This window comes from Schistocerca nitens, chromosome 4 (assembly GCF_023898315.1).
Source record: "Schistocerca nitens isolate TAMUIC-IGC-003100 chromosome 4, iqSchNite1.1, whole genome shotgun sequence".
NCBI classification, from domain to species: Eukaryota; Metazoa; Arthropoda; class Insecta; order Orthoptera; family Acrididae; genus Schistocerca; species Schistocerca nitens.
In genome coordinates this window covers 646807195-646821207 of record NC_064617.1, presented here as the reverse complement: position 1 = coordinate 646821207, position 14013 = coordinate 646807195, and the positions used below count along the sequence as shown (strand labels likewise).

The 14013-nt window shown below is 42.7% G+C and overlaps 1 protein-coding gene across 3 annotated transcripts in view; it reads right to left on the bottom strand.

The window, feature by feature from the left end:
• Positions 1 to 228: 228 nt before the first annotated feature.
• LOC126251524 (transmembrane 6 superfamily member 1-like) overlaps positions 229 to 14013 on the bottom strand; it is a 224976-nt gene continuing 211191 nt past the window's right edge. The window contains exon 6 of one of the 3 annotated variants that reach the window (XM_049952013.1): positions 229 to 426. In XM_049952013.1, the coding sequence (XP_049807970.1) occupies positions 346 to 426 (81 nt within the window). In that variant the 3' untranslated portion in view covers positions 229 to 345. Of the gene's footprint in view, positions 427 to 12886; positions 13436 to 14013 lie in introns of those variants that run through there. The other 2 variants (XM_049952010.1, XM_049952012.1) reach the window with 2 other exon arrangements.

The following is a 14013-nucleotide window of genomic DNA, read 5'->3' as shown; positions in this document are numbered from 1 at the left end:
TCACAGCATTACAGAGCCACCACCACCAGCTTGAAAAGTCTGTTCATATTTAGTTCAGCGCTGTCCTGTCACGGTCACCACTGAATAGGTATAAGTGGGCAGATGGAAACTGATTAATAATTGCTTTAATAATTGGAAAAATTGATTGGAAAGAGTAGTTGAAAGAAATTTTAAGGTGATTTATGAATTTATACACAGTCCTGGGTGATCTTTAAATAAGACCAGTATCAATACATTCAAGGTCAATAAACATAATTTGTATTACGTATGGATTCACATTAATTCCATTGTGTTTAGTCGTGATTGTGACAATGTCGATGCAGGATTGCTCCTCTGGATATCATGTCAATTCTTCTTGTCTGCTCCAAACTTCTTGATGCAAGATCTTGGCGGCAAGTGACATGATGAACAGATCGGAGTGGATGTCTGAAATGTGCGAATAAATTTTGCTTTTCTAATAACTTTTTATAACACTTTTAATGTATACTTGAAATACACATGTTTAACAATGCTGGTATGCTGGATCCAAGCATACATCTGCACGCTATCACTTTCCAAAACAAAAGGGGTGAAGAGACAGGAATTAATAAATTGAAGAGCATATTTCTTATTTTGTTTCATACAGATGTATCAAAACGTTATCCTTGCAACAAAACAATTCGTTAATTTATCTTTGTCTGTTTCTATAACCCATTCAGTTTACATATAGCTTACATGTAAGAAGCGAAAGGAAAGAAACAAAAATAATGATTCAACACAATTGACAGCTACCCAATTCTGAACACACACGATTTTTCTCACATCTTGGTCAGGGCAAAAATTTTCAGCACCAGCGATTGCAAAACAGCACACCTGCAAATTCTGATGGCAGGCGATGACATCCAAAAACTGTGATAATCCTGTCATTCAGTCTCTTTGATTTCATCTACATATTGTATGGACTAAAAAACATGGCACAGACATGGCAGAGGTTTATTGATAGTCAACTGTTCAATTTGCCTTTTCGTTACGCCCATCTAGATGACATCACAATCTTTTCACAAATGAACAAGACCACACTAACCACCATCATATTGCCCTTGATAAGCTGGTCTCTCATGGGGTCATGATAAATGACAACAAGTGCCAACTTCAGCAACCCCGTGTGACCTTTGTCGGACACCATGTCGGCGCATCTGAGGAGTATTGTACTGCTGAGAAAACTGACCAGATACGCCTCCTCCCACGTCCCAATTACCAGGAGCTGCATACGTATTTGGGGTCATAAATTTCTACAAGAAACAATTGTCACACGCTGCTGAGACTTTGCTACTACTCACCCAAGCATTGCACAGCAAAAATACATTTGGTAAATGACACCTCTATTGGAGACTGTAAATGCAGGTGGCCTTCAACAAAATAAAAAAATACCTGTTACATGCCATGTCCCTCACTCACCCATCGCACATATAGTTATTACATCTGATGCTAGTGGTCATGCAGCTGGGGCTACTTTGCAGCAAGAAATTGGTGGAATCACTGAGCCACTCAGGTTTTTCTTGCACAAGCTTACTGACACCCAGTAAAAAATGGTCCATATTTGACCGTGAACTACTAGTCATTTATGTAGCAGTTCAACATAGTTCATCATGTTGAGGGGAGACCCCTTACCATATATACAGACTATCACCCACTAGCAGAAACATTCCGCAACCCATTGGTGGATTCTGCCACTCGATTTTGTAGAACAGTCCATTACCAATGGGTGACACATTAAAGGTGCTGGTAGTATAGTGGTGGACTACTTTTCCTGTCTTGCAACTACCTCCACCCAGTTGGACTTCAATGGAATCGCAGATGCACAAGTGACTGATGCTGATCTCCTCAGCTTGTTTAACAAAGTAGACACCAGACTAATTGCAACAACACATGCTACCAGCGTGACCAAACAAGTGTGATGTGACAATTCGAATGGACAGGTATGACCATTTGATCCAGGGTCATATTGCAGAACAATTTTTGACCTTATCCACAGCCTTGCACATCTGGGTGTGCCTCATCACTGAACAGTTTGTGTGGCCTAACATTAAAAAGGATTGTGTCATGTGGCCCAGGACTTGCATTGTGTGTCAGCAGGCAAAAACTGGCCACCATCCACAGCCTCCCTTTGGTAAATTTCTGATTCCAAAGGGGTGGTTCCAGCATGTCCACAATGATATCATAGGGCCACTCTCCTAATCACATAGTTAATGTTACAGTCATGTCAATGATAGATCATGTGAGATTATGGGTGAAGGCCACGCCTATTTCCAACACATCGCAGAGACAGTAGCAAAATCTCTCGTCAACAACTGGATTGCCAGAGATGGCTACCTGGTCTCCTTAATGTTGGACCAGGGTCGGCAGTTTGAATCCAAACTGTTCAATGACTTATGACACCTATGCAGATTCCTCCAGTTCCACACAACTGTCTATCACCCCCAGCCCAATGGCCTCATGGAACGGGATCATCAGACGATGGAAGCTGCTGTCATGTACCATTCAGAATAATGAGTGGAGGCCATTTCATGGGCTCTTCTGGGCATTCGCATGGCACAAAAAGATGACTTTGACATGCAGTTCGCTGAAATACTATATGGTGAGCCACTCCCTCTAGCTGCTGAATTTCTAAAACATGAAACTGTCTCCACAGACCAAGATTTACCAGACTGTTGCGTACACGTGCACACAAATACAAAACATCCATCTGCCACCCCCCTCTCATCACATGACACAATGCATAAAGACCTGGCCATATTTTCTCATGTGAAACTACATACAGATTATGTGAAACCTGCCCTACAATATCCATTTACAGGATTATACCAAGTGCTGAAACAGGATGCAAACACTTTTGATATCAAAATTGCTGGAAAACAAAGAACAGCATCAGTGAACTGGCTTAAAGCAGTGTGAATTTAGTGGACCTCCCATAACAGATACCTCCACGGCGCTGCCTTCAGGTGACCCATTAGTCAATTTCAAAGTGCATGTGAATCACCATGATTTTCTGCCTGGTGATATATCCATCACATTACATTATACCAACCTCGTAATTACCGCTACCTACATGGACAGGTGGTCGGGTGCAAGCACTGTCACACACAATTTCGTTCACACCACTTTTGTTCCATCAGAAGTTGACATGGCAGGACTCACCTCCCGTTTTTCATCAGATGGTACTCACCATCACTGTTCTGGTTTACACTGCCCCCAGCCCCCACAATGAGTCCAATGGATGCAACAATCCAATACAATGCCACCAAGATGCCTCCATCTTCAAATGCTGCTGCTGAGCCAGCAACAGTTAAAGATGATGTCGCGCTTTGGACACACCTTGCACCCCCCCCCCCCCCCGCCCCCTCTCCCCACTGCACTTTGCTGACTACAGTGTTTCTTCCATTGCATCCACCATCACACAGCTGCCTACATCACTTCAGACAGATGACGGCCCACCACAGTCTCTCCTAATATGCTCCACACTATAAATGGTGGGAGGGGGTTGGAGGGGCTCTATAGCAGCGTAACGTCTCTGACTCTGTAAATGAGGATCACTGACCCGCAAGGCAGTGGGAGTTAGTATGCTCTGTATGCTCATAATGCTTACATGTGTTATGTATATGTGCTTCCCAATAAATAGTGTGGAAATTGTATCTCTATGCTGCATCACTATTGTGCTATCACACCGCTGGTACCCCATTTCCTACAGGCTATTAGTGTCACCAAAGCAAATGTTCCTTTACCAAGGAAAACCCATGAGAACTGCAATAATTTAATCTCATACCACTGAAAAACTTATTGAAATCAGTATACTGGCTTAGCTGACAAAAGCAGCATTGATGAAAATTCAACCAAATATCTACCACGCAATGGCCATATAACTCCAGTCCATGGACAGTAGCTGAAACTTACTTAGACTACCGACTGAAAAAATGTCTAAAATTTAAAATTAGTTTATTGTCTCTAAAACAGAGAAAATGGTTATCAAGTCCACATTTCATATCTGAACATCAATTATGTAATGATAGTGAATGTCCTTGTTACAAGTTCACACCCGAAAGCAGCCAAAAGATAGTGAGCCATGTTCACTCAGTCTACACACATCAAAAAAAGTTTTGCATCACCCTGGTTCCCAGAACTCCTGAAGACAGATGTTGACTGTGGATATTGTATCACAGACATGGTCCCTTTGGCTGTTGATATATGTCACTAAACTCGCCCAAAGATATAAACAACCATGCATGGGCAGTGCCTATGAGACAGAGGGGGTCCAACAACCGATCAGTTCCAGTAATTCCACCAGGAAGGAGGTACACGGCTCATGTTGTCTGTAGTTCAACCATGCCTAGATGATCAATACTGCGGTTTGATCATGTCCCCAATGTTACTTTGTGCCAGGAAGGGCTCTCAACAAGGTAAGTGTTCAGGCGTCTCGGAGTGGACCAAAGTGATATTGTTCAGACATGGAGGAGATACAGAGAGACAGAAACTGTCGATGACATGCCTCGCTCACGCCACCCGAGGGCTACTACTGCAGTGGATGACTGATATGTACAGATTAGGGCTCGGAGGAACCCTCACAGCAACGCCACCATGTTGAATAATGCTTTTCATGCAGCCACAGGACATCGTGTTACGACTCAAACTGTGGCTTGACTACAAACTGGGGAACTGAACCCTGGAAGAGGGAATGAAATCTCATTGTGAGAGTCAATCCACGGGGAAGCAGCAGAGTGTCTCAATACCAAATAGGGACATGCATGGAGAGAAACACAGTTGTGACCAGTGGGAGTGAATGGACAGCTAAACATGCAGAGAAAAAGTATGGCCTGAGATTAGGGCCAGGCCCAAGTTAGTTGATTTTAGGGGAAGTACTGATGGGCCTGACTTATCACTACCAACAGGTAACACTAAGCTCAACAGTTCTGCTGATACAATGCAATGAGCTCACCATTCATGACAGCTTGCCACACCACACTGGCACAAGACTCATTCCAGCTTATCTCCATCTGTTCAGACATGGAGGAGATACTAAATTCGTCCTCTGAAAAAACCATGTAGGGCCTAGAATAGTTAGCTTTGTGCTGCAACCTCCATCGTAAAACTGGTAGCAGATCAACCCCATAATTGGCAATGCCAATGCAACTGATACTTATGGAGCAGCAGCAGACTGCATAGGCAGCTGTAGCAGCTGGTCCGTCTCCAGAGGGCAACAGATTGTGGAGGCTGGTGTAAGAGCTGGTCTGCCTCCTTTCGGAGTGGCCGAGGACTCATCTACAGGTGAGTGGGAATGGGAGGGCACCGATTCCAAATCCATGGACTTTGCAGCTGGAGTGGAGGGAGCAATTGCCACTGACAGCCTATTCTGTGGGTGACAGTAGGACAATGGAGGGTATGCTGGGGGGTCACAGTAAGTACAAATACTGCCGCAATTAGGAGCCTCCTGCCAGGACAACGTTGTCACCGACCCCATCACCCGGCTGGTGCAGAGATGGTGGTGCTACAGGCCCAAGACATCATGGACACAACTTATTGGCATGACAGGTCAGCACAAAGTGCTCCATCTCAGAGTTAGAAGCTGGGTGAAATGAGCCAGTAGTCAGATGCTGGATACCACTGCAAATGCAAAAAGCTCCCACAAATTGCCAACTTTTGTCAGAGACAAAGGTCTGAGGGAGTGGGGGAGAGAGCCCTTGATAGTAAAATTACTAACAATGCATGAATGGTGGTGGTCAACATCATGGGAGAAAGTTTGACAACACGCAGGAAACTGGATACTGCAACCACTATGAACAACCACATGGTTCCCAAAAAAGGGGCCCCCATCCCAGCACTACCCTGGTACTGGTCAAGGGGATATGGTTCTGTGCACAGGTTGTGCAAGCATGCACAGGATGTTCAATGTCATGACTGACAGCCAGCCAGTAGATATTATGCCATGCCAAAGCCTTCATACGAGATGTGCCCCAGTACAATGCATGCCACAACATGAGTACGTGAGGATGCAATGCTGGAAATCAACCATTTGGTAACTTTGCTCCTCTGTGGCAATGTGAGGACCTCTCATTCATGTTCAGGTGCTGTTCCACAGGAGGAAAAACATAAGCCATGCTGGCTCCACTCTCAATGGAAGGCACTTGAGCCACCCCGTGTGGACTGCTGAAATGATTTTCCAGAAAAGCAGGTTGATGGACATGGTGGCTGCAACTTCGGACATTATCAAAGAAAAATTGATGCATGTCTACTGCAAGGTACCACACAATGCAAAAATGAGAGCCCCCTGTTGGTTAGACTCTGGATCGGGTCCCGGTGGCAACCACAATAGTATATCCACATTAACATGCTGGTAAAGCATATGCTTGGAAACCATGAGGTGGTGGGATTGAATCCTGGTCAGATTACAGATTTTACATTCTGATTTCTAATCTAGCCTTCACCGCTCAGTGATGTGAGCAATCACCAGAAACGACACGTTATTTGGATTCCAAGTTAAACTGTAGGTGTCTTTTTCTGGGTTGCATAACTGGGGCAGGTTAAGGATGTGCAAGTCGCTGAAGTTGAAAGACTTGCACCAAGCCACTGAGTCTCACAGAATAATAATAATAATAATAATAATAATAATAATAATACTGGGTGAAGGACCAGCAAAGAATGTCATAGCAATAATTACTGACAAATAGTGCCTGCCTCTGCAAAACAGTGGGCAGTCCTATCCAGTAGCTTGGAATGAGGCGTGAATTATGAAATCAGTTCCTTGTGGTCAGTGATGAGTAAGAAGTTTCTTCTGTACACCAAACAGTAAACTTTTTAACCCCGAAAATGAAAGCCAGCACCTCCTCCTCCACCTATGAATAATTACACTGTGCCACTGAAAGTGTCTTCAACGTGTAAGCAAGGGGCTGCTTGGTGCTACCTGGGTTCTGGTGCAACAGGATCAATGCCATGCTGGGACATGTCACAGGATGGGGTTAATTGCTCACCCAGCGTAAAAGAGGCCAAACAAGGGAGTCAAGCACAAACACTGCTTGGTGGACTGAAAACACTATCGACAGCTCAAGGACCAGATGATTTTGATTCCCTTTTGGTGAAGCTGGTTGAGAGACCAACAGACATGCATCACCTAGGGATGAACTTAGCATAATAAGCAGTCTTGATCAGGAAAAGGGCTGGAGCTCCTTCATGTTTGTGAGCAGCAACGGGCTGATGATGAATTTGACATGCTTGTCCATAGTGGCAAGACCACCTTTGCTAAGCACATGTCCAAAGAATGCACTTTTAGGGGAAAAAATTATATTTTTCAGTTTGCAACAAAGTCCGTGTTGGACAACTACCTGCAGGTTCCATACAAGATTCTCGTACGTGGAGTCCATGACCCAGATGTCAGTGACATAGTTGATACAACAGGTAATGCCCTGAAGCAGCAACGCCAAATATCGTTGATAAGTTACAGGCACAGACAAAATTACAAGGGGCCCACAATTAAACTGGTAATGCTCACAGTTGGTGCACCGAGAAACTCTGTGAAGCAGCAACCAACAGCAACTGCGTGCGTGCACTGTGCAAATCGATGTGTGAAAAATACTGCCCCCTGGCAACTTTGCCAGCTCCTCCGGCCATGGAATTGTGTACGAGGTGCTATCAAAATTTTTTGGGACTGGTGCTGCCATCTGTTGAAAACCTTACCTTTGGACTATTGGTCACCATCACCCTTGAAGTAGTTCCCATCCACATGTATACACCGGTCCCAGCACTTCTGCCACTGGTCAAACTTTTCTGGAAGCCTTTTCTTTGAGGGTGTTTATCACTGCCAGTGATGCTTCTTGAGTCCTCTCTAGAGTGTCGAACCAACAGCCATTCAACTTGAGTTTAGGTTTTGGGAATAGCACGAAGTCACAAAGAGCCAAATCTGGCAAGTACGGTGGGTGGGGTACAACCGCCATGTTATTTTTCGCCAAAAAGGTCCAGGTGAGCAAGGACGTGTGACAAGGTGCATTGTCGTGATGCAGCAGCCAGTTCCCTCGTTGATGTGTCCCATAACCAATACCCACTTCATCTACAAGGTCCTGAATGGTTTGATGTCGATCGACACGAACCAATTGTTGATGTTTGGCAATAATGTCTGGCATTGTGCGGCTAACGGGCCTTCCGGTGTGAGCATCATCTTTGATGTCTGTATGGCCAGCCCCGAACCAAGGATGCCAATCAAACACAGGTGTACAGCTCATGCTCTGTCCCCCAAACACTTGCTGAATCATTGCAAGGGTCTCTGTAGCACTTTTCCCGAGATTTGCACAGAATTTGATACACACGTGCTGTTCTGTTTGTGGATCCATCATAAAATCGCCACACACCAAACACAGAGTATTACAGAAATTACTGTGGACATGCAACACGTCCTCCCAGCTGAATGCCACTCTGCACACTGACTCATCAGATACACAGCTCTTGCCACCTAGTGGTGCAAAGATCTACTACTCCTACTTTCCAGATGGCAGTACCAGTCCTCAAAATTTTGGATTCCACCTCGCATGAGTCTGCTGCACATTGTGTGTTGACTGTCTGTTTAAAATCATCAGAGTTGCATGGTGCTATCTGGCTTCTGAATTACCACCAGAGGGGTAGCCTACTGACTTGACAGAATAGGAGAAATGATGCCAAGGTTGTGCGAGTGGTGCAAGTTGGCACTTAAGTTGTCATGCATAGCAATGGGAATGGGGTAGGAGGGGGGGGGGGGGGGGGCTGGGGACCAAATTTAGGTATTTTTGTCATAATAAGGGAGATGCATGCCTTTCTGCCTGAACTAAGGTATTCACTAACTCTTGCTTGTATGACCACAGTCAAGAGTCCAGATCTTGAAAAGGGATGACTGTGAGACTAAATGTACTTTGGCCTCCATCTGGAAGCCAAATGCAGAAAACATATCTAACCCAAAAATATTCTGCATCAACAGAGAATTAACAACTACAGTGAAACTTTGATTTTACATTCTCTAATTTTATGTTTTTCAAATTTCTACACCGTAAATTCGTAGCCCTTGTGAAAAACCCATAAGATCAATGCTGAAAACTGCACAATTGTACGTTTTTTCCTAGTAAAGTTTACCTCAATTCTAAGTTCTTACTTGATTTCTCTCTTGACTTCATCCCATTTTCTTCTTATTGACACTTGATGTGACTGAAGGAGTTATATGTGGCACAAAAGACAGATTGTTTGCATCATGGGTGGTGGCGGAGTTGAGGGTATATTTTAGGTTGTTGCAGAGGTGAGAGACAAAATGCTGATGTAATCCATGACCATCATTGCCAGCACAACTTGGAATGTTTAGCTTCACCATGTAATTATGATAAAACTACTGCTAGATTACAGCAGCAATGGAGAAACAAGGCAGTTGACGAGAAGAGTTCTGGACCTGGCCAATACATGACAAAGGGAACCAGCCGCCACCTTTTCTTGTGCCACTTATAACCCAGTCTCTTCTTTTTGCATGTATTTCTGATACACTGTATTCAGCAACAATATCAACCATCAACCTTTTACATTCAAACATAGAGTCTTGAAGAATGTGTTCTGTCATAATAAAGGAAACATCAGCCATTTCCGGCTAGTGATCTTTTATTGGCTGGAGTATTGTAAAGTCACCCAACAGCCAGTGCACCCACCACACTAACACATGTAAAATGAGCTTGCCTGCTGGATATGTGAAGAGGGGGAGTGGCCCTTCAATGACTGGGGTGCAGGCAGGGGTGAAAACATATTGTGAAGTCCTGAAAATATACTTTTTGTGCAGATGATGTGCTATGACACATATGTCACATGGAAGTAGAACAAGGGTTTTGTGATAACACATTTTAAAGACTTTTGTGTTCAAATCTGACACGGTACAGTTGTAACAACTACATAGACTACTCACATACATACTTTGCAACACACACTGTAGATCATAAAAATTGGCAGCAGTGATAGAAGGCATGAAATGAAACTGTAGTGCCTGAGTTTCTTTCAAATTTACCTTTTCTCAGTATACAGTAATTCACTGAGCTGACTTCTAATAAGCTTGTAACATCAGCTCAGCTGTGGAAGGAAACTCATTTTTTCACTTTTCTGTTTCTCTCATTGAGCCTAAAATAACACTTTGATCGTGACAAGCATCTGAAGTGTGTCTTGTAAGAAAAGCATTAACCCTTTAACTGCTCTGGACATGTTAATGCACGCGCTTTTGTACCTGTCTTTGTGTGCTCTGAAAATGTTTACGTGCACCGCCAGTCCTTCTACCTTGTACTCTGAACGTGTTTACGCATAGACACATCCAGAGCAGTTAAAGGGTTAAACAGTAATGGCAATGGTGACAAAATTTGTCATTAAACAGATGTCCACATTTATCCATATGGTTTAGCCACTTAGCTGCTGTGATATTTTTGATTTAATTCACCATGTTCATCAATTTTTTCTTTTTTTCTGGGTGAAGACAAAGGAAAATTCTCTCAAAAATGCATGTTTTGATGTGTAATTTCTGGTCGTAGTATGTCAGAAAATGACTTGATTATCTTGTACCCAGACATTAATTTCAATTTTTTTGATGAGGTTTTACTTGCTGTTACACACTGATGAAACTCATTACCACAAATTATTGTATAAGCATGGTATTGTACATTTAATTTCCTTCACCTATACAGATTTTATGCAATGTATTGGAGAGGATTGCGATTCTTAATCATATATGCCAATTATATGTGTTTTTGCTCATATTTCCCTCAGTTTTGCATTTTTTTAAGTGTGGGCTGCATGAAACGTAAAATAGGAGTTTCACTGTAACAATGTAAGATTCTATTTCAGATTCTGATAACATGCTAAAACAAAGAATTACTGCCTCAATGGAATATACTGTTTACTGTAAGAGTCAACTTGACATGGCCATTGCAATTTAGGTCAGCCCACGAGCCTGTACAGGTCTAAATTAATTATGCTGGCCATTGCTCCTGTATCTACCTGAAACTCTATTGATCACTCATCCATGACCAATATTACCAGAATACACTGGAGCAATGCTTGTAGGATGTCAGGGCGGCCTCCAAATCCAGAGAAAACACTGTGGTCACTGCAGCTGTCCTGCAGTTCACTCACTGTCACAAACCGTTGCCAATTGGCGTACTTTGCAGCACACCCCAAACATGGTCTCTTCATTTGGCCAGTCCTGCCTAATATGCACCACATAACAACTGGAGAAGGACTAAAGGCAAGCAATGTTGGATATTACTGTGACATCATTGCACATGATTCATCAGTGGTGACACCACATGGTGGCTCAGCAAAACACACAGTTGTTTGGCCAACCCCGTGGCAATGGGTATTGTTTATTATCTGTATCTAACGTCACCATTTGCCAATTGCCAGAAAGTAATTCCCTTTTCACTGCCGCCCTAAGTTCATGTGGTTCAGCATTCTGGACAACTTCGGCTGTGGAAATGTTTGATAAGGGCAGTGTCTGAATTAGACTTTTGGGTCAGGTGATAACCAGACAATAATAACCCCTCATTAGTGAGTCCTAGTACAAGGTAGCACATTGGGGACACTCAAATCAACACTTGCATGAAAGACCTTCCAGGCCACTTAGTCTGTCCAGGGCACTAATGGTGTTGTGTAAATTGCAACCATGCCACTACCACATGTGGTTTGATGTCCAAAATACTGGATGAGCAACTGACAGGGTTCCTCAAAGTTAAATTTCCTGTCCTTGGTAGAGCACTTCAAATTTTGTGTGAGCTTGTACAACCATGCATGCTGGATGATAACAAGACATCTGTATCAGCTGGACAGATGATACACCTTAACTGGCAGTACAACAAGAACCAGAGCAGGCACCTGTCACACTTTTCTGAAGACTCATCAGTGGGGAAGAAGCTTTCACTGCAGGCACCAGGTGTGCCACTGGCACAGCATGAGAGCAGAGCAATTATGCAGTCTGTTTGAGCAGCTCTTGCATCTGTTCCTGTTGTGGCTTTCACTGCAGCTTCTGGAGGCATAATTGCTCCTACCAGCATTGCAAAAATGCCAGGAACATGGTGGCCACAATTTAACACTATGATGAAAAAAAAAAAAAAGCACCAGATGCGTAAGAACATCCTATGTTGCCACTTTTGTTTCTGCACAAGTGTGACAGTGTTGTGAAACTGTAACTGTCAGTATAAATATAACTATACTAGCTAATGGTGGTTTGACTATAAGCTAGGGAGTTGAATCCTGGAAGAGAGATCGAAAACTCAATGTGTGAGTAATTCTACAGAGGAGCAGAGTGTCAGAACACCACATTGAGAAATGCACAGAGATAAATGCAAATGTGACTATTGCAACTACAACTAAGCATGAGGAAACAGTGGGCACGAGACAAGGGACAGGTCCATATTAATTGATGTAGGTGTAAGCACTGACAGGCCTGGTCTATTGCCACTGACAGTTAAACACCTGGGTCCATGGTTCTGCCCATACAATGCCTTGTGCACGATGTCTGTGACAGTTGGCTGCACTACTTTGCCACAAGACTTACACCAGCTCACCTTTGTCCATATCGATGTCTGGTGGTGGGGGTATTAAAATATGTATTTCCACAGCAGCTGCAAATTTGAGGATCTGCTGATGGCGGATCACTTTTTACAAGCAAAACAACAAAGTATAGGTAGATTTCACTGTGATGGGACTGGAGTAGGATGTACTGGGAAGGAGCATTGGACAGGTATCTTGTACTTTTCTGAAGCAAATTTTTCTTTTAATATAGAATCCTGCATAAGAGAAATTCATTTAATTACTTCTGGTTTGTCTTCTTACTTTTATTCCATCTGTCCTTTACAAAAAAAGTCTATTTCATTGTTTTATCGTATATTCTTGCAATCATACTGTCTGTTGCGTACATAAATGTTTTCTGATGACATAAATTCATTGGCAATCTCAGTATAAATTTTTATTATTGTATTTAGCTCTTTAGGCATAATTCAAATACTATTTATACTGCAAAGTGAAACAATACATTTTATCATATTTCATTGTACAGGATTCATTAAGCTTTCTTCTTGTTTTCAGTTTCTGTATTAGTGATCTTTTTCATATTGGCATTTTTCTTTTCCTTAATTCCTTTGTCATGCTTCCTTCTTTCAGGCTCTGTACTATGAATGTCATGCTTTCTGCCCTTTTGACCTGATTTTCTGTTTGTAACATTTGAACTACTAAGCTGACTATTGCTCTTCACTGTGTCATGTTTTTTAGTTTCCAGGTAACACAACCATACAGCAATAATTTGTGGTAGAACAGCTGTGAGAATATTTGTTGCCCAAAATAAAGAAAATGCTGTGAGATCCTTAAGGCTTGGCATCTGATGCTCTGTTAATGTTGATGGATGAAGTGACATTCCAATTTGTGCTGCGCCGGCCTGAAATGAAATGCAATGTCTCTTTTCCATGAAAAACACTAATAAAGTAGAGACTAATTTACAGAAGTATTTTCAGCAGGGATGTAAAGCCCAAATTCCAACATTATCATTTAACCTTTTGACTAGTGTAGATACATTAACAAACTATTCCCCAGGTGCTGACATGTCTGTTTATGCTGTCTGCCCTGCTTCTGAGTGCTATGGACAGTTTCGTATATGGTTACACTAAGGTACCTGTGTTGGGGTCTCCTGTTGATGTTTTCAAATTTTCTTTATACTTCTGGCTGTGCTTCAGAATTGTCACTACGGTAAATAGTGAGCTCTTGATTGTCCTATACTTCACAGTTGCAGTAATTTCAATGCTGCTAGTAAATTGACATGTCACCCACTTGCACATAAGAAGAAAGTTTAGAGATAGGGAATTGTAACACTTGACTCTAGTCATCCTTCAACAGATATTGATAATTCTTCTGATTCTGAATCAGCTGGAAGAAATGGCAAGACTCCTGTGACAGGAGAATGCTTTATTGAGAGGAAAACAATTTTCAATCATTTATGCATATCTTTGATGACTTGGC